The 27,595-nt window shown below is 43.2% G+C and overlaps 2 protein-coding genes across 6 annotated transcripts in view; one reads left to right on the top strand and one right to left on the bottom strand.

Moving 5' to 3' along the window:
• SIMC1 (SUMO interacting motifs containing 1) overlaps positions 1–11,609 on the top strand; it is a 63,898-nt gene extending 52,289 nt beyond the window's left edge. The window contains exons 10-12 of the mRNA XM_023726488.1: positions 874–1,030; positions 1,209–1,293; positions 11,327–11,609. Coding sequence (XP_023582256.1) covers positions 874–1,030; positions 1,209–1,293; positions 11,327–11,589 — 505 coding nt within the window. The 3' untranslated portion in view covers positions 11,590–11,609. The remainder of the gene's footprint in view (positions 1–873; positions 1,031–1,208; positions 1,294–11,326) is intronic.
• Positions 11,610–12,508: 899 nt separating this feature from the next.
• On the bottom strand, positions 12,509–26,545 carry KIAA1191 (KIAA1191 ortholog). Of its 5 annotated transcripts, XM_004371173.2 has the most exons (9): positions 26,295–26,545; positions 25,152–25,256; positions 24,812–24,900; positions 21,912–22,090; positions 18,690–18,792; positions 16,441–16,565; positions 14,286–14,392; positions 13,952–14,094; positions 12,509–13,842 (listed from the first exon to the last, which is right to left on the bottom strand). In XM_004371173.2, exons 3-9 carry the CDS (start codon positions 24,837–24,839, stop codon positions 13,634–13,636), a joined length of 894 nt encoding a protein of 297 aa, XP_004371230.1. In that variant the 5' UTR covers positions 24,840–24,900; positions 25,152–25,256; positions 26,295–26,545; the 3' UTR covers positions 12,509–13,633. The 5 variants fall into 5 exon arrangements, with proteins under 5 accessions (XP_004371230.1, XP_023582257.1, XP_023582258.1 ...); XM_023726489.1 differs by lacking the exons at positions 24,812–24,900; positions 26,295–26,545 and having other exon boundaries at positions 25,152–25,801; XM_023726490.1 differs by lacking the exons at positions 25,152–25,256; positions 26,295–26,545 and having other exon boundaries at positions 24,812–25,122.
• Between the last annotated feature and the right edge of the window lie 1,050 nt (positions 26,546–27,595).

Below are 27,595 nucleotides of genomic sequence, written 5' to 3'. Positions count from 1 at the left end.
GCTGTGTGTTTTTTACTTCTTTGTTTTTGCCCATGTTTTTCCCTCCAGTTGAAATACCATCTGCCTTGAGCCTTCTTTGCTCCTCCTAGCCCACTGTCCCCCATGCTCCCTCTTCCATAAGAAGGCCTTTTCCCATCCCTGACCAGATGAGCCCTCTCTCCTTTGTATCTCCAGAGCACCGCTGGCACCTCACATACATGTACACTTGCCATGAACTTTACTTAGGTTCCTGTTGCATACCCCTTACCCCTGTTCAATTATCACTTTTTTTAGAGCAATACTCTCTTTTATTTCTCTTAATTTTCCTTGTTGTGACAAACTGTATCTGGTACATTATGTTGTTGTTGTTAGCTGCTGTCAAGTTGGTCCTCGACTCATGAGGACCCCATGCACAACGGGTTCGGACCGTTGTGATCCATAGGGTTTTCATTGGCTGATTTTCAGAAGCAGATCTCCAGGCCTTTCTTCCTAGTCTGTCTTAGTCTGGAAACTCCATTGAAACCTTTTCATCATCATAGCAACACGTAAGCTTCCACTGACAGATGGGTGGTAGCTGCAGGTACATTATAGGTGCTCAGAAATATTTGTTCTCATAATTAATTCTCGTAGTTACAGTATGAAGGCATTCTCTTTAACATGTCCTCAACTTGTGTTTTTCAAATGTCAAAGACTTCTCTTTCCTGACAGTTTTTAATTCTTGAACAAATCTATTCCTGTCCATAGGCTTTGTGATTTCGTAGACCTTTCCCTCTTAATCCTTCTTGGCCATCTTTTTTTAGGGCAAATGTAAGGACATCCAGGGGGAAGGTATGGTACATGTTCCTTGAAATAACATTTGCAATGGTTAACTCCCTTTTCCTCTTCTCCACGCAGAGAGATGTTCTTTACTACCATGGAGAGCCACCTTTTGCGCTGCAAAGTGTTAGAAATCATCTTCCTCCACAGCTGTGAGACGCCCACCCGCCTGCCCTTATCTCTGGCCCAGGCCCTCTACTTTCTGAACAATTCCACCTCACTGCTCAAATGTCAGGTACATTTTTTTTCCTGCTTCAATTTCAGTTCAAGAACACCTTTTCCCTAGACCTGCTCACAGGTTTTTTTGCTTGACACACTGCTGTTGGAACATTATATAAAAGTGGCTTAAAAATTGTATAAAACCTTTAACTGGGGAAGGCATTTGTCATCAATTGCTTTTACTATCTCCACAGTCGGATAAAACCCAGTGGCAGACTTGGGATGAGCTGATTGAGCACCTACAGTTTCTGTTGTCCAGTTACCAGCATGTTTTAAGAGGTATGGAGCATTTGTTCACAAATAAGATGCTGTGGGAGGTCTCTCAGTGGACATTATTATGAATTCTAGTTATTCAGGGGATTCTAATTTGTTAGGTTGAGTAAAGCATTGTTCCTTGGTTTTGTAACTTACAAGGAACAAAGAATGACATAGCTGGAGTCAGTGCTATGAGATAGAAGAATTCACGTATTTTTGTTCGGGCTGGAAATACAGAGGTCTTCAGACTTATAAGCTTGTGTAGATAAGCAGAAGGCATCATAGCAGAAAGAGTATTCAGTGATAGCCTGGATAGCCTTTATCAGCTCGCCCTGGCACCTCTCCCTGCCCAGCACTGCATCGTCTTTGTTGCGTCAGTTGCTCACTGACTGTGGACACTTGTGTCTGGTGACGCAGTGCAAATACAGAGCAAATCAGTTGCAAGGTAAAAGTGTATGTCTTGCAAAAGAGGTGAGATTCCCCAAAGTCTGTGAGAGTGGCTCCTCAGAACTGCTCATATCACACGCACAGCCAGTGAACAATGAAGATCTGGGAGAGTTAGACCAGTTCACACTAAGGAGGTGAATACTGGTGAGGATAATGATGGAATAGCTGCTTCAAGTGAGAGTGATTATGTTAACCACGGGTTAACGGAGGCCCTTGGGAAAACCAAAGAACTGATGTACTTCTTAATGACAAGAGGGAAAATAGCCACTTCACTGGGGAGAAACCTAGTGTCCCTGCTGACGTGATGTACTGAGAGGGACTCACCACTGCCCATGTGGTGTTTTCTTGTTTGTTTGTTTTTTAAATAATACTTTACTGTGTTTTGGTGGAAGTTTACATAGCAACTTAGGTTCCCATTTGACAATTTCTACACAAATTATTCAGTAACATTAGTTACGTTTTTTTTTTATTGTGCTTTGGTAAAAGTTTACAGCTCAAGTTAATTTCTCCTACAAAAATTTATACACATATTCTTATGTGACACTAGTTGCAATCCCTATAATGTGACAGCACGTCACATTACATTTTTCACAATGTGTCAGCATTCTCTTTAATTGCATTCTGGTTGTTCCATTTCCAGGACTCTAGTTTCCCTGCCCCCTTGTCTTCTCATCTTTGCTTTAGAGTAATTGTTGACCTTTTGATCTCATATAAATGGTTTTTTTTAATGGAGCACCACACTCATTGGTAAAACACTTTGTTTTGTGTGCCAATCTGTTCTTTCACTAAAAGGAGACCTCAGGGAATAGTTTCAGTTCAAGGTTTAAAGAGTATCTCAGACCAGTAGTAGCAGGGAGTCCGCTAGTCTCAACTAGTCCAGTAAGTCTGGATGTTTTAAGAATTTGAGTTCTGTTCTGCACTTTTCTCCCATTCTGTCAAGGTTCATGTATTGTGGCCCTGACCATGGGGTATTCTTGCCAAAAATACATAACTGAATCTAATTATAGGGAACAGAAAAGCTCAAACTGAGGGACCATCTCCAAAGTAACTGGCCTATCCTCTTCACAAGTACCAATTTCATAAAAACAAAGAAAGCCTGAGGCATTGTTCCAGATTAGAAGAGACTAAAGCACGTGAATTCTAAATCTAATACATGACCCTGGATTAGATTCTGAACTAGGAAAGAAGAAGCTATAAAGTGCATGATTAGGACAGTTGGTGAAATTTGAGGAGATTAAACACCGAAAACCCAAACCCACTTCTATCAAGCCAAGTCGATTCTGACTCATAGGTAATACTATTATGTCTATATTAAATTTCCTATATTTGATAATTACATGGGTTTAAGAAAGTAAGTGTCCTTGGTCTTAGGAAATCCATACTGAAGTATTAAGAAACAAAGGGGCACAGTGTCTGCAATTTATTCTCAAGTAGGAAAAAAAGTATACATGTAAAATTTACCCCCACACAAGCCTGTTGCTGTTGATTTTAGCTCAGTAGTGGCACTTGGGAAGGTACCATAGCCCTTACATGCTCTCAGGCCGGGAACTGAGGAGCTATTGTGGAGATGTGAACAAAGCACTGAATATAAGGACACAAGGCCTGGGTTCAAATCCCAGTCTCACCACTTACTCTGCCTTGGACAGCGAACTTCACGTCTCTAGGCCTCAGTTTTTTTCCTCCTATAGAGCGAGACGGTAATATACAACTTGCCAGACTGATAATGAGTGTGAGAAAAAAGTAGTAAGTGCTCAATCAATGTTAGCTGAGTCTCAGTAAGAGGGCTGTTTGCCTGGCCATGGGTAGGCTGCAAGTGTCTTTTTGTGTTTGAGACTCTTGAAACTAAAACTCAAAGGAGTGCGTTGTCAAGACCACGTATGTGGTTTGTGCATTTTTTAGCACCCTCAAAGAAGGGTACATGTCCTTCTTAGAACAGTGCCCTAAAGGCAAATTCCATGTGCACCTAGCCTCACTGAGGTTTACATAATTGTTTCTTTTGGAGATCTAGGAGAAAGTTTAATATTAAAGCAGCTCATTTTTGTTTAAAGTTCACCTTTAATACTGCTTGTTCATTTCTGTTTTGATTCCAAGGAAGTACACCTTATAAATGGTCATAGGCAAGAGGGACATAAGGTGGACATGGATCCACTCTTATTACAGAATGTAATTATTTTTATGCTTCAACTAACAGAGGGGAAGGCCTCAGACGAGCGTTTACAGGCCAAGAATAAATAAGGGGTGTTCTAATGCACTTTATCCTTAACAGTTTCTCCAGCTTCTCTGAACCTCAAGAGTTGAGAAGGAGGAAAAATATTCAGGACCAGTTGTTTGAAAACATTGTCCCACAAAGAGCACAGCTGAGTGGTACCCTGAAATGGTCCGTGTCCTTGTCAGGCAGTAAGCATTCTACCGGGAGGACACCCTAGTCATCTGTCATGGATTGAATTGTGTCCCCCCAAAATATCTGTCAACTTGGCTAGGTTGTGATTCTCAGTATTGTATGATTGTCTACCATTTTGTCATCTGATGTGATATGAGAGAAGTGAGCAGAGAGACATGGGGACCTCATACCACCAAGAAAGAAGCACCAGGAGCAAAGCACGTCCTTTGGACCGAGGGTTCCTGCGTGGAGAAGCTACTAGTCCAGGGGACGATTGACAAGAAGGACCTTCCTCCAGAGCCGACAGAGAGAGAAAGCCTTCCCCTGGAGCTGGTGCCCTAAATTTGGACTTATGGCCTACTAGACTGTGAGAAAATAAATTTCTCTTTGTTAAGGCCACCCACTTGTGGTATTTGTATTCTAGCAGCACTAGATGACCAAGACATCACCTCTGCCCTCTTCTGGAGTGTCGAGGGCCTTGTTGAGGGAATTCTGAGATCAGCCTGAGTTGTCCACTTCCAAGGATGGGGGGAGGAGGGAAGGAGTCAGAGAGCCCAGGCTTGCCCTTGGTTCAAGGGAACCTCTTAGCATGGACGAAGAGAGGAAGGAAGATAGGTAAATTAACACACACTAGTTTGTCTAATCCATAATATTGTGAAAGTGGGTGTCATCCCCATTTTACAGATGGGAAAACAAAAGTGAGAAAGCAGTAAATGCAGAACCAGAAATCAAACTTAGATCTTGTCTTAGTTATCTAGCGCTACTATGACAGAAATACCACAAGTGGATGGCTTTAACAAAGAGAAATGTATTCTCTCACAGTCTAGGAGGCTAGAAATCCAAATTCAGGGTGCCAGCTCCAGGGGAAGGGTTTCTCTCTGTGTTAGCTCTGGGGGAAGGTCCTTGTTATCAATCTTCCCCAGTCAAAAAGCTTCTCAGCTAAGGGACTCCAGGTCCAAAGGTCGTGCTATTCTCCTGGCTCTCGTTTCTTGGTGGTTTGAGGTCCCCGTGTCTCTCTGCTCACTTCTCTCTTTTATATCTCAAAAGAGATTGACTTAAGACACAACCTAATCTTGTAGATTGAGTTTTGCCTCATTAACATAACTGCCGCCAATCCTGCCTCATTAACATCATAGAAGTAGAATTTACAACACATAGAAAAATCACATCAGATGACAAAATGGTGGACAATCACACAATACTGGGAATCATGGCCTAGCGAAATTGATATACATTTTGGGGGGGACACAATTCAATCTATAACAAGTCTGTTGCCAGAGTTTGTGTGCAATAAAAACAGGAATTACTTTTCAATGAAATTTTACTGGGTGAGATTAGAAGGTGAGAGTCTGAGATGGCTACTCCCCTATGTTCTAAACTCTGTGTACATTGTTAAATTACTTTTGTACAACATACCCTTGATATTGAGGAGAAGTATACCCCGAACCCCATGTTTTGCAAACCTTTCCAGGAGGGCAGGGCAGCCCCACTGAGATAGGGACGCTGGGCTGTCAGTCGAACTCACGTTTTCTGGCTAAGAATCGGTCCCCCACATCCCAGTTTCATGTGACTCAGGTTTGAGCCTCTGCAGAATTACAGATTGCTGTATGTTTTCTTGATGCTTACATTTTGAAACCATGAACCTTCTATCATTTAAATATAATATTTAAAAGAACAAAATGCATGCTTTTCCTGAATACCACTCGGCTAGACAGCTTAGGCAGGCGGCCCACAGAAGTCAGGCACCACTCATACACACAGCCTTCCTGCAAGGGGCCCTGTCAAAGGAAAGAAGACAGGCAGACGCAGGATCAGTTCAATCCATACATTCTTTCAGGCAACAAATTTTTACCGAGGGCATTCTCTGTGCCTGGCCCATGAGGAAATCCTCAGTGAATAAGACCAACACGGCCCCTGCCCTCATTGAGTTTATTGTCTAATGGGGAGATTGACCCAAAGTGATCACATAAGTAGTATATAAATTACCATAGAAATGAATGATATGAAAGAAAGTACACATGGGTACAATAGGAAGACCTATTTTTGGAAGAGTCAGGAAGAACCTCCCTGAAGAAGGGATATTTCAGCTGAGATAGGAAGTATTGGCATAAGCCAGGCAAATAGGGAGGGAAGAGTTTTCCAAGAAGAAGGAACGGCATGTCCAAGGACCTTGAAGTAAGAAGTTGCTTACTGAGTTCAAGGAGCATAGAAGAAGCTGGTAGAACTGGGAGTAGTGAGCAAGGGGAGAATAGCACAAGATGAGACTAGATAGATGGGGCAAGACATGAAGGGCCTTCTGGGCCAGCTGAAGGAATTTCAGCTTGATTCAAAGAGTGAGGGGAAGCCATCACAGTGGTTTCGAGTAAGGGAATGACATGATCAGATCTGCGCATTTCTAAGGTCACTCTGCTGGGCCAGAGGACCAGAGGGGCCAGAGTAATTAATGGTGATTGGGTGTGGGTAGTGCCGTGGAGAAGGCAGTGGATGGAACAGAGGCACTTTGAATGACTGAGTCAGAAGGATGACTCCCAGGGCTCTGCCATTGCTGATGGAGAAAGAAGAGATCTGCCGGGAAGATGAAGAGCTCAGTTTGACATTTAGGTTGGAGATTCCTATAGTGTTGATGATGATAAAATAATAATAACTAACCCGAGTATTGATCCAGAAACTAACAGTAATAGTAATATCACCCAGAATATCTTGAGCCAGGCATTGTGCTAAACAAACCCTTTACATAAATTGCCTCATACAATAATCACAACAACCTCTGATGTAAGAACTCGAATCCCTACTGAAGCATAAAATTCAAGGCCTGGCCATCTGGATCCAAATGACTGAAGTCCACCAGCCAAGGTTTCCTCTCCCTTGGACAGTGCTTAGGTGGACACTGCCAACATTTACAGCCTTGAATTTCCTGCAGTATTTTAATAAACTCCAAATTCCTCTTACAAACCCCCTCCCAAGTCTTCCCTATCCTACTCTATTCAGCCGATCTTTCGTTCCATTTTTTTCAAAGTTAACACACACATTGTATAAGAAAATCAAATTCTCCTAAAAGGCTCTTGTTCCCTTAGCACCATTCTCCTTCAGTAGCAGAGTGAAATAGCTCACATTTCCCTGCTTAAAACCCTCCAGACTACACTTTGCTCACAAAGGCCAAAGTCATTGTTATGGGGCCCAGCCTGCTTTCCACTCTCATCTTACTACCCTGAGTTAACCTTTGGTTCTCACAGCAAATTTCCCTACCTCAGGGCCTTTGGCATGGTTGCCTCCTTCTCATCCTTCAGGACTCAGCTCAGAGGCGTTTCCTGACTGAAGTGGCTGCTTCCCTTATTCCCCCCACTGTTACTGTGTTTATCACAGCATTGATTCCTTTCTTTCATTGCACTCACCACCAGCTCTAATTATTTTGTCTGTTTATTTACCGTCTATCTTCCTGCCACTGGAATATCATCTCCATGAGGACTAGACCCAAGTCTCTGATTCTCCACTCTCTCCCCAGAGTCTTGCTCAGTTCCAGATACATAGTAGGTGCTCACTGTAAATTTTTATTGATTGAATGTTGAAAGGACACTGCAATTACATCTTAAGGCATTTTTTGTCCCCTGTGTTTCCTGATGTATTGGACACTCTGTAGTTATTACAACTGGGTCCATTGCTGTAAATTTAGAGGGACTTTACCTGAAAAGATATCTGAAGGTTGAGGAAAAACATATTGAGCATATTATTTGAGAACATACCTAATATACTGTTTCCTAAATTTTTAGACACCTTATAGTTCAATCCTTTTAATAACCATGTCAGTGAAGTTGCCATTATGCCCATTTTATGAATGAGAAGACTGAGAAAATGATGCTGTAGAATACTTTTGTGCATTTGGGGAGTCATGAAGTCCTCAGAGCTTCTCTCTCAGTACCTGTGCCTTGTACGTACCTTGTGTTCCTTCGCCTCAATTCCACACACTTCCAGAACCCTATTGGGACTCGCTTGTGGATTTGGGATACCTTTATAGCTTCTTTTTCTTTTCTCCAGCTCTTTATTTTCAGACCTACAGAAAAGTTGAAAAAATGAACACCCATATGCGCTTTACCTTGATTCACCAGCTGTTAACATTTTGCCATGTTTGGTTTATCTATTAATCCATCTTTTTACTTTGTTTTTTGCTGAACAAGTTGAGATTAAGTTGCATTCATCATGATCCTCATGCATAATTATTTCAGCATGTATCTGCTAATTAGGATATTCTCCTACATACCACTATTTATTATTGCACTCAAGAAATTCATCATTGTGAATCTGCGAAATATCTCACAACGTGGATGAATCTGGAGGGCATTATGCTGAGTGAAATCAATCACAAAAGGACACATATTGTATGAGACCACTACTATAAAAACTCAAAAGGTTTATACACAAAAAGAAACAATCTTTGACGGTTAAGAGGGAGGGAAGGGGTAGGAGGGAAAAACACTAAATAGACAATAGATAAGTGGTAACTTTAGTGAAGGGTAAGACAGTACACAATACTGGGGAAGCCAGCACAACTTGACCAAAGCAACGTCTTGGAAGCTTCCTAGACACATGCAGACTCCCTGAGGGATCGAATTACTGGGCTGAGGACTGGGGACCATGGTCCCAGGGATTATCTAGTTCATTTGGCATAACATAGTTTATAAAGAAAATGTTCTACACCCTACTTTGGTGAGTAGCATCTGGCGTCTTAAAAGCTTGTGAGCCGCCATCTAAGATACTCCACTGGTCCCACCCCATCTGGAGCAAGGGAGAATGAAGAAAACCAAAGACACAAGGGAAAGAGTAGTCCAAAGGACTAACAGACCACAACTACCACAGCCTCCACCAGACTGAGTCCAGTGCAACTAGATGGTGCTCGGCTACCACCACAGACTACTCTGACAGGGATCATAATAGAGGATCCTGAACAGAGCTGGAGAAAAATGTAGAACATTCAAACTCACAAAAAAAGACCAGACTTACTGGTCTGACAGAGACTGGAGAAACCTTTTAACTGAAGTCACTCCTGAGGGTTTGCCCTTCAGCCAAAGATTAGACATGCCCAGGGACAAGGACGAGAAGGCAGGAGGGGACAGGAAACCTGGTAATGGGGAACCCAAGGTCAAGAAGGGGAGAGTGTCGACACGTCATGGGGTTGGCAACCAATGTCACAAAACAATATATGTATTAATTGTTTAATGAGAAACTAATTTGCTCTGTAAACCTTTTCTTAAAGCACAATTTAAAAAAAAAATTCATCACTGATAGAATTATTGTCTAATAATGTCCTAGTAAGTATCCTTTATAGGTAGTTGGTTTTGTTTTGAGCAAGGATCCAAATATGAACCATTATATTTGGTTGTCATACTCTTTAGTCTCCTTTAGAATAACCCCAGCCTTTACTTGTCTTCATGACGCTGACACTTTTGAAGAGTCCAGGCCAGTTACTTTGCAGAATGTTCCATAATTTGGATTGTCTAATTGTTTCTTCTTGATCAGATCCATGTAAATACTGTTGGCAAGAACACTACACACATGATGTGCCCTCCTTCCCAGTGCATGACAGACGAGAGGCAATACAGGCAGTCCCCAGGTTACAGTATACAACCTGTAGTTACAAACCAACCCCCTTTAAGCCCATCATATTAAAAATTAAGGGTACATACAATGGGTCATAATAACAAACAAGGTGATACTTCGCAATGTGCATCAAAACATTATTATTGTATTATGTTAAAGATGTTTTAGTACATCTGGAAGTGTTTAATGTTTTTTATGCAAAGAAAGGTATACTATGTACTATATACCAAGACAAATATTTGACTAACATTAGATACAAACTGTACCAAACTGTTCCAATTTATGTACAAATTCAACTTAAAGAGATTTAGGAATGGAACTCATTGGTAATCTGGGACTGCCTGTAATGTCAGTTTGGTCCCATTATTGATGATGTTACGTTTGGTCATTTCTCCAAACTTAACAGATTGCTCCAGTGCGAAGTTACCTTTTCCCTTTGTGTTAGTAAGTAATCCAGAGGGTAAAACTTTGAGACCATGAATATCCTATTCAGCCTTTCACAATAGTTTTAGCATCTATTGATGGTTTTTAACCTAAATCATTTATTATATTAGTAGGTTGCAAAATGTGACTTTCTAGTTATACGCTTTTTCTACATTTATTAACTGGTCACCTTCTGGAAAAAGAAACTTTCCTTTCTTCCATGTGTTCCCACTCCCCACCCCTGAGGACTGTTTTTCAATTCAATGTTATAATCCATTCCTATCGTTATTTTTAATGATCAAGTTGTCCAAAATGTGGCCAATAGGAGCCCCTACAAACTGGCTCCTATGTCCTTTTGGCATGTTCCCATCAGTTTTTAAGCATTCCCTTTCTTGCACAAGATAATCAAGGTTTGCGTTGTAATTTCTTTGCCTCAGTCCTAGAATCAGCCTCTTCTCCAAAAAATTCTGTTTCCTTTTAGTGGGGAGTAGGGAAATGGTATTTAGAACCCAAAATCTGGGCACTAAGCATGCTGATTGTTATTGGGTTATCTCTGCTTCTAGGCCCTTTCAGATGACAGAGCCAGGAAATTATGTATTAAAAAAAAAAAAAAAAGTTAAAAATAAATACAATTTATACTGATTCCTCAGTTTCCACTCTAGTACTTATAGGGTTCTTCCTCTGCTCCATTCCACACTAGAATCTCTCTTCTCTCACAGTGAGAATCCTCATTCCCTAAAACATGAACATACTTATTCATTTGGTCTATCCCACAATACACACAAAGTGGTTCCAGAATTACAACAGTAAACCAATACCACAAAAAACTTACTGAATTCAATATTCCTTCGTAGTTCTTTTTATACTTAGGATAAATTCCCCTGAAGATATTCAAAATTCACTTGAATTTTTTTCTCAGTGGTTATACTAATTTGAAATAATTTCATTGTTTAATATAAATTCATTGTTTAAAACATCAAAGGGGAAAACACTAAAACAGATTACCATTTTATTTTTTTAATATGTAAGACTTCTTAAGGACCAGAGAGAACATGAATCAAGCACCATTTGGAAATGGAATTACCACAGGCACTCACACAGCCTTGGACTTGTATTCCAATAGCTAGTCAGCAAGTCTTTGCCAAGACCCTACCTACTAAAAATGGGTTTCATCTTCTTAAATCTTCAGTCCAACTGACTTTTTCCCTCTTGCAGAGCACTTACGGAGTTCAGTGATCGATCGAAAAGACTTAATAATCAAAAGGATTAAGCCCAAGCCCCAGCAAGGAGATGACATCACAGCGGTGGATGTGGAGAAACAAATTGAGGCCTTCCGCTGCCGCCTGATCCAGATGCTGGGGGAGCCCCTGGTCCCACAGCTCCAAGACAAAGTGCACTTGTTGAAGCTCCTGCTCTTCTATGCCGCAGACTTGAACCCTGACGACGAGCCCTCTCCAAACACCTGGAGCGGCCCCTAAGGTCCATCTGAGCACTGAACACCAAGAATACCTCCTGAACTCTCTCTCTACTTGGACATTCTAGAAGTCTGACAAAGTAGTTAAAAATCTTACAGGACCAAGCCTATCTTATTTATCTGTAGGTTTTAATAACTTTCTAACTTTAGAAAATATCTTCTTTTGATAATCCAACCCTAGCCTCTTCTCAGATATGGCTTAAATATACAAGGTGTACATATATTTTTTAATAAATTATTTATCTATACTTTTTCTGAAACAGGTAATACTATATGCACTATATGTTAAACATTTCCATTCAAGATGTGAAAAAAGAATCCCTCTGCTGAACAAATTCTAGACACCTATGCTATGTCATTCAGGGTACTGACAACCTGTTTCTAGAGAGGACATATGACTTAATTTTTTCCCCAATGGAATGCACACATTATACTGCCTACGCATTTGACTTTGTGGTCAGTCTATTAAGATCTAATGTAATGAAGAGGGGTAGAAACAAAAGGATTGAGTTTGTTACAAATAATTTGATGTTAAAAGGATACAATAAAAAGGCAATGGTTTTTTCAAAATACCAAGCTTACCATACTTAGGTTTCATGACTGTGAGTAGGCAGAATGTAACAGCTCTTAACTGGACAAAAAAAAACCCAGCTGTCCACATTTGAGAAAGTAGTAAGGATTTTTATTGTCAAAACAAGTAAGACATACAAGCATAACAGAAGACACAAATAAATTAGTTGTTGTGGTAATTCTAGGCTCCATGGTCTCTCTATGGAAAGGTCAGCTCTTTATGTAGACAATATCCAAACCAAAACAGCAGATATTTGAGACAGTGCTCAAGACAATGACTGAATGAACATGTACACAGAGGGAAGCAATAAAAAGGCAGTTTCCCTATTTCCTTTCCTCAGTAAGTTATGTATGTGTATAAAGGTATGAGGCTTACTTTGGGGGAAGATGCTTTCTTATAGAAAATGTTAATTTCCTCTGCACCCCCAGGAAAAAAAGGTTTTGAGCCCTGGGCTGAACAAGGAAATCAAATAGGGTGACAGTAGGTTCATATGAACCTCAAGACTATACTAGCTGTAGTTACCACCTTATGTACTTTAAAAAAAATTAACAACCATATCAAACCAATATGGAAACCTTGGTGGCGTAGTGGAAGAGTTCGGCTGCTAACCAAAAGGTCGGCAGTTCAAATCCACCAGGCAGTCCTTGGAAACCACATGGGTCAGTTCTACTCTGTCCTATAGGGTCGCTATGAGTTGGAATTGACTCGAAAGCAATGGGTTTGGGTTTTTTTGGTTATCAAACCAATACACTGAATTTTCTCCCTTATGAAGTTTTCGACCAAACTGGAGTTAAATCTTAAAGTGCAAGAAAGGATTTACAAGACTAGTGTTTGCTCTGTGTGACATAAAAAGAGAAGCATCCTTCCAACAGCACTGGCCCAAAAGGGACTATGATAAGAGCTGGCTGCAGGACACAGTGATCCATTAGGTCTACCAAGAAGGCAAGGGGAGGCCAGTTTCAGCAGAGTCTGGCTCTTAAGTATACCCAGATCTCAAACAGATCTTAGTCCCCCTAACCAGCCAAGCCAGAGCACATTTCAGCCAAGTGTTAGAAGGGTCGGTGTTTAAACTAGTCATTGAACACCTCTACTTCATGATTTGTCAGTGCTCACGTTGATAGCGGTAAAGGAATCAAGAAGCCTGGGTTTTGGAACAGCACAAACATTATTTACCTAGGAAGCCATGATCAAAGTTCCTGTCTAGGGGAAATAATACAAAAATAGGTCATGAGGTCTCCCATACATCACTGCTGAGATTATTTAGTCTAATTTTAAATTAAAGCAGTACAAAATAGCTTCTTCCGCACAATAAGGACAAGCTTTGCACTAATGTTTCTCAAAAGCCAATTATGTCTCCAGCTCTAGCCTTGGTTTAACAGGTTTTTAAAAAATATACCTTTCCTATGTCAGAGCCAAGGTAAAAGGGGCATGGGGGAGAAGACACCCTCAATCCAGAGTCCCTAGAACAGAAAGAACTCTAGAACCCAGTGGGCGTGAGCACATTCAAGTCACGGGGTTTCAGGTTATGGGTCCGGGGCGCTTGTTTCTTCCCTTCTATCACTGGGATGTCCATCTTGGGCGGCTTGAAGGCCACTGGATCCTCAGCCATACGGGTGGCCTGCACACGCATCAGTTCCATTGGAGAGGGCTTCTGGGCGCCTCTGTAGGCCTGGGTGGCAAAGCCTCCTACAGAAGTAAACCACAGAGCAAATTTCAAAATTGGCAGGCAGGTCCCAACATACAACATGATGAGATGCCTGCCATGTTGCTTTCTCTTTTGAAGAAGCTGCCTTACCCGAATCAGACTTCTGGAGGGATCTCGGTCCAAAGAGGCTCCATTTATCTGATGGGTTTCTGTCCTTATCTCCACTTCCAGAATCCATGGTGCTAGAATTGGGGGCGGGTAAGGCTGTGGAAGAACCTGAAGTGAACCAGCCTCTGGAAGAGAGAAGGAATAAAACATATCCAAATATATCCTCTTCCTACGCCTCCAGAAATGTCTCGCACCCAAAGAATAGGAACTGTCAACTGTCCCTTCTCTCAAACCACAGGCTCAAACCCCAGGTTCACGTGCAGCACAGGCTTTCCTGAAGCACCCCAATGCTCAGAGGGCTCACAGGAGGACTCACCTGGATTTCTGCTTAGGGGAAGAGTGGGGGCTGCTGCTTGGGGTGGACTGGGCTGATGCAGGCTGCTTCTCTTCCTTTGTGATCTCTCCACTCTGCAGCTTTAGTTTCTATTTAGATGGGTAAGGAGAGAGACTTTTTAAACATTAGAACCAAGTCCAAAACAGCTAACCTTGGGCATAAACAATTTGGTTCACGTTCTAACTTCAGGCGAAAGGAAAAATGTTCATAAGTTAGATTCATTTTGGATTACAGAATAGATAATTCCTTGTTTTTGCCATACTAGGTGGAATTCCGTCTTTTAAACATGTATTCATTCTACCACATATATCAAACATTTTTGTATTTAAATACTATGTTAGAGCTTGTACTTTCAGAAGTGATTTTCCCACATTCCCCCAGCCAGTACGTGGAAGAGCCAGAACTCAAGCCTCCTGGGCCTAATAAGCAGGACCCTGACTGCTCTCACAGTCTCTCCTACCTACCAAGTACAATCCCTGCCATTCTCACGGTCTCTCAGAGACGAGACTCAGGCATACTCTTCCTCTCCAGTTAAACGCTTCCTCTGCAGAGCCTGTCCCATTCTCTCCCACTTAGTCACTCCTGCTTCACCCAGCACTGTGAACATACCTCTAACCAACCAACAGTCTAGCAGGGGAGGGACCAATCTACTCAGTTTTAGATCAAGGTTCCCATACTGCCTCTACCCTTAACTTCTCTCTAGTGTGCCACTGCTTAGCACACTTGAATTTTCTCAGTCACCCAAAATGTGAATTTACATAAGCTAACAATTTGCTGCAAGATGGGATTAGTTTCTCACATCAAGCATTTCAGCCATCCTCATGCTCTACTCCTGTGGTCAAGACTCAGAAAGGGGGCCAACCAAGATCAATGATTGGCCCCCTTTAAACAGGATGAATCGCTCAACCAGAATTCTACTAATATCTATCTGGAAAGTTCCCAGTGAAGTGTCAAAGACTGGCAGTGCCCCTCTCTGGAAGCATCTGTCTTGTCTGAGAGCTAGCCTAGCCCTGATCCCCTACAGCAATGGTTTTTAACTTCACTGTGCAAAAAAATCATCTGGGATGCTCATTACAAAATGCAAACGGTCCAGTGTCCTGTATCCCTACCCCCAGGTCACCAGACCCACATTACTCCTCCTCCCATATGTGTATTCCATGATCCTTTCCTGCCATATGTGCTCTTTTCCCCATGCCCAAGAGGCCCTCACCACCCCCTAGTCAGAACTCAGACCTGATTATGACCCACCCCTACAAAAAGCAGGCCAAGTTTCCCGGTGGCTATTTGTGACCCTTCACCAATTACCTCTGCCCTCCCTTATGAGTCCCTTCAGGAGCCAGATTCTCTGACAACTCTGGAATAAGGGAAAAAAACAAACAGGAAGTAAGGCATCAGGGGACTTGTTGAGTCCAGGTATTGCGAGGGGCTACAAATGTGGCCTTGGGCTTCAATCTCTTCATTTATAAAATATGGAGAATAGTATCTACCTCAAAGAGTTAATGCAAAGATTAAGTGAATGCAAGTACTTCATAAATCGTGAAGCGCTATTCAATATGAGTGGTATTCCCTGAAAGGAAGTCGTCTGAAACTATTTTATTGATTCAAGTATTTGGTCATTAACCCAAAAGTAATTCGTCATTCCAATTTTTGAAATTAAAGAACAAAAACATTGTAATTCCACGTTAGATTTTAAATATAGAGCATGCTGTTGCTTTTCAGCCAAACTGTGACCTCTGTTGAGGTTGCCTGACTCTCCTCTCTCTCCCTCAAAGCTGATCCTTGGTACACAAATCACCACATTTGCTTTATGGTTCATAAGGTGCTCGCACATATCACATGTGACCTCAAAATCTCATTTGATCCTCCTAACCAGAAGAAAACAAAACAGATACCTCCACTTATAGATGAAGAAGCAGAGGTAGGAGGCAAGGGCTCCAGTGCCTTCAGCCAGGAAGTGCCACCACAGGTGGGACTAAACTAGTTCTAGATTCTTCATCCAGTTCTCTTCCCACCACTTTCACGGCCCCCAACTGGCTGAGCTGGTAACTTCTAAACCATAGCCACATCTCAAGCCATGAATGATGAAGGCTTTGTTCTGCCCTTTTTTTTTTTTTAAGTTCCTCAGAAACAAGCTTACATGGAGTGCTTCTGCCACCCGAAGGTACTTGGTTTCCTCAGTGGTAAGGCCCTTGTGGGGTGTGTAGCCAGCATCTCTCAGGCCTGCCTGTTGCTCAAACCGGTGAATGCTCTCCTGGGTCTGTTCTGGGAACAGAGGAGATGACAGTCATGCCTGTTCCCTTCTCCCATCACAAACAGGAGGACAACACACAGATACCCGCTGTTCTCCCTAGAAACAACAGATCATGCTGACCATCCATCCACGGAAGAGGGTTCCTGAGACAGGCATCTTAGTAATTCTGAACCTCACACAGAGGTTCTCTAACTAGAAGGAGGCTTTCCTTCACACCAAGATAAAAAACAGGTTACTCAGAAAGGGACAGCTGAATAACCTCCAGCTGAACACCCCTTACCTACTCTTATTTAGACAAGGTGACGTTCTCTTTGTATTTATATAAATGCAACATGGAGAAGGCAGCTGATGTTCAGAAACACTGAAAGTTCTCCAAATATAAAGTTTCCTGAGAGAGATTAACCACCGTCATCACCCAAACAAAAACGTTTGCCAAAGAGAAACAAGCCACATTTAGGCTAGATGGCACCAAGGAACCAATCAGATTTAAACCACAGGGACCCTCCCTTGAACTAGCCACGGCTGACTAATCCAACGTTTCTCATGTGTGAAACTGTCTCTCACAGTGCCTGGCCCAGCAGACAGACTCAACTCAGGGTCAGTTCAGCCTGCCCTGATTTCTCATCATCAACAAGTCAGTTACAATGTGAAATGAGTGATGGCTAAATTTTTGCTTACTCTGTACATACACTATGTACTACACCCCTACGTCCAAGAGGCAACAGCTACAGACCAAAAGTCTAAACGTCGGGTGTCCTTTACAACTTAGTCATTCTCCACCTAAGTACTTCCATCAGAAATAGAAGCTAAGAAAAAAAAGCCATATGCAGGTAGATACACTCCAGTCTTACCAGGTAGTCTCCTGAAAGTCTAAAAAATGGGAAGGAATTTAATTAATTATGTTCTACCAGTACCAGGATTTTATATGCAGCTATTTTGAAAAATGTAAAGACTACAGCAACATCAAAAAAGTGTAGCTGTATTAATTGAGAGAAATAAAATGGTATGTCTACTATATCTGCAATTATATAAAAATATGCATATGTAGAAGTGAATACGCCAAATAAGTATCTGAGTGACTAGCATATTTGCAGTGTTCTGTACTGCTGGCAAATGAATTTCAATAACGAATTTATACTGTGCTAAAAGAACAATGGCTAAGCTTTCTTACACTGCTACAACACATTCTCAAGCTTGCAAAATACAAGTAGTACTTGCTGACTCAAATGGTACATTTAAATATGAACAAGAGAAGTCAGGGTTTGGACGTTTGGTTCTTGGATGAATTCTCAAGAAATTGCACAAGACAAACTGATGCTGTCCCAGAGAGGATAAACAAGGGCCTCCGACTTCACAAATGAGCCAACCAGGGAGAACCTCCACGTACCTTACCCCTGGCAGAGGCACTGCTGCTGACAAGCAGAGCTATGAATCTTCTGTCAACTTCCCACAGCAACCAGGAAGGCCCTCCAGAACCAAGTTTAGTTAACTTGTTATAAGGTTGTTTTTTTTTTTAAAAAAAAGTAAGGTCTTATGTGTTAGGTCTCATTAAGGCCACAAATCACACATTCTTAAGGCTTGAGGCACCAAACTTAGTCCTCTTCCTGAAGGACCAATTTTAAGCTGTTTAAAAATAATAATACAGGGCAGGTAGGAGGTGCCTAAGTGTCCCTTCCCCAGGAGAGTTCCAGACAGTCACAGCAGCAGCTCCCAGCTGCTCACACTGAGCCAGACTCCTGACACACAGATTCCCATTCAATCCTCACCTCAACCTACCAGCTAGGTACTGTTATACCCACTTTAGAAAGTGGGGAACAGTGGCAGCAGTTAAGTAACTTGCCCAAGGCCACAGTGACAGATATGAAAAAACAAGATGGCATCAACAAAGCAGCAAGAACACACAGAAGTCACCTCAGACACTTCTTGGTGGCGAATCTTCCACCTAAATGGAGCCTCAACACTGAGTAGCCAAACTGACACAAGATTCATTTATTGAATCTTAATTTGACAGGCACAGTTAGGACTGAGTGCTAAGGACTGAATGCTGACCGCAGAATCATCCACAGCCAATGGTAGGAAGCCTGAACTGTTCCCCGCCCCGACTTCACTCTATTCAGAAGGTGAAGAGTGCTTACTTGTGATCAGAGAATTCATGATGACATGGGTGGCTTTAGCCTTCACCACTGGGACCTTGTCCATACTGTCAGTGGCGGATACACTGGCCTCTCCTTCCTCCACCTGTTCAAGAGAGGTTAAGGAGGCACTTGAGCAGGGAAGGGAGTCACACACTTAAATGTACCCCCTTGGGGAAGAAGTTACTGAAGTAGCTTTAAACGGTAAGTGAAGAAATACTCCAAAGGGTTTGGTCCCCCTACTCAGTTAAGTAGGTATTTTACCAGGGGCAGAATCCAATAAGCAAGGTAAGCACTACGGATTAGTAAGGAAGCACAAATAAGCCTGTGCTTACCTTGCTTACTAGGTCATCTGCCCCTGTCAGGGATTATAAATTTAAAAAAAGGCTTTGATTCTACAGGAAGGTGCTGTGGGCTTGAGACAGGGACAGATGCCAGCCATACTTAGAATCTTTGATGTGGTGAGATTGTTCACTATAGATGATCTGGTAAACAAGGTAAGCACTATGCTTAACTTACCTATTGGATAACCCACCCCTGTATTTTACCTATACTTTGCAAGTGACAACAGATGAAGACATTCTAAGAGCAGTTTGAATTTATAAAAGTAGGAAAGCCAGAATGTGAAGCTCTGAGGTCTAATACCTTCCCAGCTTGTGTTCTGTCCAATATACTACCTTGTGATAGCATGCAGAAGAAACTCCTGTTACTAAGCATTGGCCAACCAGGCACTGTGCTAGATTTTACTTATTTGATCGCAGTATTTGCTAAGAGTTTCTCAAACTCTGACAAGCATCAGAATCACCTGGAGGGCTTGTTAAACATACATTGCTGGGCCTCACCCCAGAGCTTCTGATTCACTTGTCTGAGGTGGGGCTCAAAAATGTATATTCCTAACAAATTCCCCGGTGATGCTGATGCTGATGGTCCCAACCACACACAGAGGACCACTCCTCTAAAGGTACAAGTAGTGGTCTTTTAAAACAAACCAAAATCCATTTAGCTCCTCATCTTTACATGAAGAGCTGGCAGCAGCCACCTGACACCACGCTCATGGCTGGCAGGGAGGAGAGAACTGGGTTTGTTCTCTTTTCTCCAAAGGAACTGAGAAGAAAGTAAGATGGTCAGGAACGAGGGGAGCAGAAAGAAGTTTTGAGATGTTGTATCCTCTATTACAAAATAGAATTTATACTTTTCAGCTATAACCTTACTCAGTAAGATTAACTTGAACCTGTTTCCTCATTTGGAAGATGGTTGGTTCCTAACATGTGGGTAATCAACCAACCAACTCATTGTCGTTGAGTCGATTCCGACTCACAGCGACCCTACAGGACAGAGTAGAGCTGCCCCACAGAGTTTCCAAGGAGTGGCTGGTGGATTCGAACTGCCAACCTTTTGGTTAGCAGCCGTAGCACTTAACCACTACACCACCAGGGTTTCCAACAAATGGGTAGTTGGGGCAAATAAAAGAATGCATGTAGTGAGTCAAGCTGACCTTTCCTTTGAGAGAGCAGTTGTTCCAAATTGGCAGCTGTTCCAGCTGGGGCACAGAGGAAACTGGAAGCCCGTTCTCTGCCTTGTGAGATTCAGCAGCCTTTATAAGAGGGTACACAGCCCCTAGAGGCAGTGTCAGGAGCCTTGCTTGTTTGCTGCTCTTATCCCTTGAATCTCCTGCTTTGGCATCACAGCAGGTTGCTGGGTCCTCTTCTTCTAGTACTTCTAGTGCTTTTACACTAAATGTTTTCTCCCCAACAACCGACTGGGTCAGATTTCAGTAGATACTTAATATAGGTAATTTCCCCCAGAGCTATAGGGGACACTTGCCTAGAAAGGAGCTCCCTGTTCTGAGAGCTAAATGGAAGAAGGGGGAAATAACTCATTAGAAAGAAAGGATCAAGTGCAGCTCTATCAAGTGAAAGTTAAGATGGGAGCCAGGAGTCATAATATCAGCTACACACCTGATATGTGCCAAGCCTTTAAATCCTCTTATTTAATCCATACAACATCTCTATGAGGTAAATTGTTCTCATCTCTCAGATGGGGACACTTGGACTCAGGGTAAAGCTGTTACACAGACCATTTGGAATTCAAAGCCAGGTCTGTTTCAGCAGATGCTTGCTGCATACTTTCTGTCAGACCCTGAGCTACCACACAGCTCAAAGTTCCGTGAAACCTGAAACCGTATCTGCAGGTTAAATGGCCGTATCTGAACTTGACAACAGTATAACCTCTCTTGAATTCTTGGTGGTTGGACAGTCAGAGGTGAGAGACATGGAGTCCCTGCCATTAGAAAGCTCAGGCTTCAAGATCAGGACTGCAACAAGCATGCAAGCACCAGCAAACCCAAACCGCACAAGAGGTCCAGGTGCAGTATAGCAGACATGTGTGTCAGAAAGGGGCTAGAAAGGAGGTGGTGATTACAGAGAACAGATGGAGAAAGGTGTCTGAGGCAGGAGGAACAGCCTCAGGGAAAGTACACATGTGTTTGAGAAATGGCCAGTTTTTACCCTCATCATTCGAAGAACTTTTTTTTTTTTTTTTTTGGAATCTATGCCAGGCCCATTGCTAGATGCTGCAGATAAAAAATGAAATTAGACATGGCCCCAGCCCTCAAAAGCTCACAGATGGCAATAAAGTATGCAGGGATATGGCAGGGGTCCACTGTACAGCGGAGAGTGCAAAGGGAGAGGTTGTGGTCCTACTGGGAGGATGGAGGTGAATGTCAGGAAAATCTTCACAGAAGAGATGCCTGAGCTAAGACTTAAAGGCTATCATTTGCCAGGCAGATGGAATGGAGAAGAGCAGGTGAAAGAACAGGATGAGGATCTTAAACATTCCAGGCAATCAGAGCAGTGTGAAGCAAAGACAAGAGGTAGAAAATACTGTGATGGGTGCAAGAAATCTTAGGTATCTTGCATGGCTGGATCACTGGGCAGGGGCTGGGGAGAGGCTGAAAGGGTCTGGATCATGCAGAATTTATCAGCCAGGCTAAGGAGCTTGGATTTAACGCTGTGGGAAAGAGGGAGCTATGGAAGAGTCTCATGCCCATTCCAGTCGTGAACTAAAAAGAAAAAAAGACGCACCAACTTTAACTGAGGCACAGAAAACATACACAGGGAGTGGGTCCTGCCCAGTAATCTGGGCTCAGGGAGCCACTGAAGGCTTTGGGGCAGAGGAAGGAGGAAGGGGTTAGGTTTGGCAGAGGCAGTCAGAGGGGTCAGGTACCTTGGCAAGGTGTTGATACTTCCGCTCTGGAATCACTGGCTTCCAGGGGATGCTGCCCATGTCTGATGGAGGAGGAGTCATGGGCGTAGGGTCCTCGAGGGCATCGTCATAGCTGAATGCCCGGCGGTACATCCCAATGGGCAGGGACATCTTGCCTAGAGGCTCACTAGGCTCAAGAGCTAAGAACAGAGATACCTGTCAGGATGGGTTCAGCAATTTCAGACTAGTAACATCAAATTAATCTGCAGGGAGGAAAGCTCTGAAACACTCTTGTTCTGAGACAGATAATCTGGAATAGCTAATTCATTCAAGGAAAGGTACTAGTACTAACCCCTTCCTCTGTGTCTGCCACTCTGCATTCTCGCCTTAACCCATGCAGCAGCCCTAACCCATTTTTATGGATTAGGAAACTGTTCAACTTAAAGGTTTAAGTTCAATTTAAATTTACCTGAACAAGGCCACACAATGTCAAAGTGCAGTTTGGAGTCCAAACCCAAACCTATCTAATTCCAAAGCTTTAGTTCTTTATGCCACAGAAGCTGTTTCCTATTACAATGCCAGGGCTCTCAATTCATGTAAGACTGAGGATATGAAGTGATCTCCTCATGATTCACTGGGCTGAAAGGCAAGTGAAGTTCTTGTTCCCATTTTATAGATGAGGAAACTATGGCCTAGAGGTGAAATGATGTGTCCCAGTTCATACAGCAAATGGCTACCTGAGGCTCAGACCAAGGTCTGACTGCAAATCTTCTGCCCCTCCTACCTCACCAAAGAACAGACTGCTCTAACAAGAAATATTTAAAACAACAAGTTGTCCAGCGTCACCTCTAGTTTCAAGAGTTCTGTATGATTTAAGCAGCTGAACCAATTTCCACCACAGAAATTGCTGACAACCACTCTCACAAAACTCAGGCAGCAGATCTCGCCGTTCCCACTCACTGGAACTGACTGGTAGAACGTCCTGCTGTGACGTCGCAGCTGATTTCAAGGGCACTCTCTGCTACACCAGATCAGGTAGCAAAGTTCATTTTGCTGGTTTGCTAAACCTTTCGTATCAGAACTAATATCCAGATCTTGCCTTCAGGGTGACATTTTCCTGTTGCTAAAATTCTACAATCACACTGTCCAAGACATCAACCTGTCTTACTAACAAATAATTACTAACAAATCCATAGAGACAGAAAGTATTTGCCAGGGGCTGGGGAATGACTGCTAATAGGCATGAGGTTTCCTTTGGGATGAAAATGTTCTCAGATCAGATAGTGGTGATGGTTGCAGAACCGTTGGAATAGAGGCAGTCCCTAGATTACAAATGAGTTTCATTCCTAAGACTGTTTTTAAGTCAAATTTATACATTAGTCAGAACAGCTAGGTATGGTTCGTATCTAACATCAGTTAGTCAAATGTTTGCCTTAGTATATAGTGTACCTTTCTATGCATAAAAAACATTAAAGAAACACTTCCAGATACACAAAAACATCTTTAACATAACAACACAGTAATAATGTTTCGATGTGCATGGCAAAGGACTGCCTGTTTGTTACCACAAACTATTGTATGTACCTCAAATTTTTAATATAATAAGCCTTACAGGGGTTGGTTCGTAACTACAGGTTGTATGTAAGTCAGCGTTCATAAGCCAGGGACTGCCTGTACACCAAAAACCACTAAAATGTGCACTGAAAGGGTGAATCTTATGGTATGTGAATTATATCTCAATTAGAACAAATCAACAAACAATAATTACTAAGTACCCTGTCTTGCCAAGCCCTTTACATCCCTCATCTTATCTAATCCTCATTAAGCACGGCTTCTTCCCATTTGCCAGCTCAGGAAACTGAGGCACAGATCTTAAATGACTTACCCAGTATAACCCAGCTAGCAAGTGTGGGGCAGGGCCTGGGAAGCAGATCTAATGCCAGTGCTCACACCCTACAGGCAATACTCCATGTTCCCCACACAACAAAACATTCAGCTAGGTCAGTGCAACTCTAGGATGGTTTTAAGAAGTTTATGGTAATCACAAGGAAAGACAAACGAAAACGCAAGCTGATATGTTACAGATGGATCCGTATTAGGGGACGCAGAGAGACTTCTATTAAACCACCTCTCAATACATCCACTAATTTGGGAGAAGTGTTCAAAAACATCATAAAGACCTGCTCCAAAAGCCATCCCAATAACCCATTGCTGTCAAGTCCATTCCAACTCATAGAACTGCCCCACAGGGTTTGCAAGGAGCGGCTGGTGGATTCGAACTGCTGACCTTTTGGTTAGCAGCCAAACGCTTAACCATTGTGCCACCAGGGCTCCTTAAATGTTGCTGTGAGCGTTTTCATGACTGTCTAAGTTCAATCTGCCAATAAATCAGGTGATGCCTTTTTGCCCAACCCTCCATCCCCAACCCCCCTAAAAAAAGATGCTGAGTTTAATCATTTTGACACATACGACAATACAAAAACTACACAACTCATTCGGATTTGTTATTTGATATTTGTGGGAAAGTGATAAATTTGTCATACCCTTAAAGGAAATGGGAAACCCTGGTGGCATAGTCGTTAAGAGCTACATCTGCTAACCAAAAGGTTGGCAGTTTGAATCCACCAGGCGCTCCTTGGAAACCATACGGGGCAGTTCTACTCTGTCCTATAGGGTCACTGTGAGTCAGAATTGACTCGAAGGCAACACATTTTAGTTTTTGTTGGTTTTTTTTTTTTTTTTTTTTTTTAACAGAAATGACTGTTTTAAGTTAGGTTTTGGGTTCATACCCTGGCTGCATAGTTAATAAAGTAATACTTAAATTATCTGTGAAGTCTGCTGGCAGAAAGTAACCAGTGGTTGCTATCTAGCTTAAAACGTTAAGGGCAAAACATGATTTTACCAAAAAGAATTAAGTTTACCAGGCACTTCTGGTTGTCTTGAAGCCATTGAAAAGACTGGGATCCAGGTGCTTATTCTATACAGAATTCCAGAGCTGAGTCCCTGCCACCTAATAAAAATAACAAAGGGCATTTTCTTACGGTGATCACCAAAGAATAGCTCCAATGCTGTTCTTTTGACAGGACACAGGGTTTTATAGCTTGTTTACAAAGCTGAAACACACACAAGAACCAATGGGTGACAAACATGCCAAGAGACAGAAAAGAGGATAAAGTCAAAGGTCTCACCACACCTATGGCTGACCTTAACACATGTGAGATAACAACGCCAAGGCACTATACATGGTGCAAGTCACCTTACCACAGTGAAATGATGTGACGATTATGCTGACAGACAGATAATGTGGAACATGGTCCAGCTGCTGCAAGTTAGCAAAGCTTCCCAGGAAGAGTCCATCCAGAGGTTCTAATAACAACAAACAACCAGCATTTGTACAGCTCTTCAGAGTCTGCCACACACTTTCCCATACATTCATTCATTCCGCTATAACAACCTTTCAGAAGAGACAGCATACCCATTTCCTTTTAAAATAAAGGTTCAGGGTCCAAATAACTTGAGTCACAGCAAAGAGCTGGCTGCCAGAGTAGTAAATTCATTTGATACTGCTAATACCGGCTAATATTTATACAGTTTTACACAAAAATTATCTTGTGTTTTAACCCTGCAAAGCAAGTATTATTTATCCCCACTTTTAAAAGAAAGAAACTAAAAGTCAGAGCAGGTAAGTGATTTCTCCATAGTCACAAGTAAGTGGTCCTTGTACCAGGGAGACAATTTCACCCTCATTTCACAGGGAAGTTAAAACAAGGCCCGGAGGGAGCCAATTTATTTGCTTTTCAAACTGCTACACTGCCCTGCTATCCTAATTGGGGCTCAAGGGGCAAACCAATCAGTTCTTCACTAGAGAGCATCACAAAAACCAACGTTCAGCCATCCTCGCGGTCCAGGACACCCACCCAGACACCCACCACCCCCTGCCGTGCCCCAAAGCTTGCCGCCCCTCAGGCCTCTACTTCACAAGATATAAAACAATGCCACCAGGATCTGAAAAGCCGGGTCTGACCCAACCCCTGTCCCCATCCCGCGAGGCTAAGGAAGACTACGGAGATTACGGCCGGGGCCTGGCATAGGCCAGAGCATCCCCGATGACAAGGGAGGGGAGGAGTGAGGGCGGGGAGTGGGGGCCTGGGCTGGGCCTCTCCCATGAAGTGGAGAAGAAGCCCCGGGGCTCCAGGAGCATCATCTGGGAGAGGCAACACTGGGGCACGGGACCACAGGCGGAGGGCGAGAGGAGCAAGGGGAGGTCCGATCGAGCTCTGGGCTGGGGCAAGGGATGAAAGGAGAGATATGGAGGGGCCCCGGGCCCTGGCTCAGGGGTCAGCAGCGCGCCCCCGGGATGGGTGGAGGTCGAAGCCCAGGGAGGGCCCCGGCCTGGCTGGTCACCTGTTCCTCCGTCGCCGCCGCCGCGGGACTCCCTGCGGCCCGAGCTCCGGCACTAAAGAGGCTCCGAGGACCCACGTCTCCCTAGACGCTGTGGCGCAGTCCGGACCCAAGCCATGGCGCGTACGCTGCTGACTCGGCGGCGACAACAAGAAGGCCTAAGACGCGGACCAACGAGCACTGGCTGCCGGGTCCGGGCGAACGGCCTTCGGGCTGAAGCTTCCTGAGACTGGGGTACTTCGCGCGAGATCTGGCCCGGGAGGTTCTCGGGGCATGCTGGGAGTTGTAGTTCACGATCGGGAGGCCTCCTTGGCTGCCCCGCAGGTTTGGAGGCGGGGGGCCGAGTCAAACACGTCTCTGAGAATCGAACTTGCATGCACCAAAGGAAAAAGACATCCTTTACCACCACTTCCAAAGCTTGAGTCTGTGACAGGCTGAGGGAAAAATGAAGATAGCAGAGACGGCACAGTAAAATGACACCCTTAAACCCAAGCTCACAAGTCGCAAAAAAGGGCTGCACAGGTGCAAGCGCTTTTCATCTTATTTTTCTGGCTTCACGGAGGGGAAGCTCAGAGAGATGAAGTCACTTAGACTAATAAGAGGTGGAGCAGGGACTCTGTTCCATGAGCGGCTGGGTTAGGCAAGGTCACTATACTTAAAAAAAAAAAAAAAAAAAACCGTTGTGGAGTGGATTCCGACTGCTACCGACCCTATGTTGTTGTTGTTAGGTGCTGTCCATTCAGTTCCGACTCCTAGCGACCATATGTACAGCAGAACCAAGGTCCTGCGCCATCCTCACAATCGTTGTTATACTTAAGCCCATGCAGCCACTGTGTCAATCCATCTCGTTGAGGGTCTTCCTCTTTTTCACTGACCCTCTACTTTATCAAGCATAATATCCTTCTCCAGGGACTGACCCCTCCTGATAACATGTCCAAAGTATGTGAGACATAGTCTCGCCATTCTTGCTTCTAAGGAGCGTTCTGGTCGTACTTCCGCCAAGACAGATTTGGTCCTTCTTTTGGCAGTCCATGGTATATTCAATATTCTTCGCCAACACCACAATTCAAAGGCGACAATTGTTCTTCAGCCTTCGTTATTCATCATCCAGCTTTCACACGCATATGAGGCGATTGAAAACACCATGGCTTGGGTCAGGCACACGTTAGTCTTCAAGGTGACATCTTTGCTATTCAACACTTTTAAAAGGTCTTTTGCAACAGATTTGCCCAGTGCAATGCTTCGTTTGATTTCTTGACTGCTCCTTCCATAAGTGTTGATTGTGGATCCAAGTAAAATGAAAT

The sequence above is a fragment of the Trichechus manatus genome, unplaced genomic scaffold (genome assembly GCF_000243295.1).
Source record: "Trichechus manatus latirostris isolate Lorelei unplaced genomic scaffold, TriManLat1.0 scaffold00011, whole genome shotgun sequence".
Lineage (NCBI taxonomy): Eukaryota > Metazoa > Chordata > Mammalia > Sirenia > Trichechidae > Trichechus > Trichechus manatus.
This window is presented reverse-complemented; position numbering and strand designations above follow the sequence as displayed.

Coding starts and splice junctions, on each gene's coding strand:
- KIAA1191 (XM_023726489.1), bottom strand. CDS start 25,326: ATGAATGTATGGGAAAGTGTGTGGCAGACTCTGAAGAGCTGTACAAAT. Junction 22,091..25,151: donor CGTCACATCATTTCACTGTG/GTAAGGTGACTT, acceptor CTCTGTTCTTAG/CTCTTGAGCCTAGTGAGCCT. Junction 14,393..16,440: donor GGGTGGCAGAAGCACTCCAT/GTAAGCTTGTTT, acceptor CCATCTAAATAG/AAACTAAAGCTGCAGAGTGG.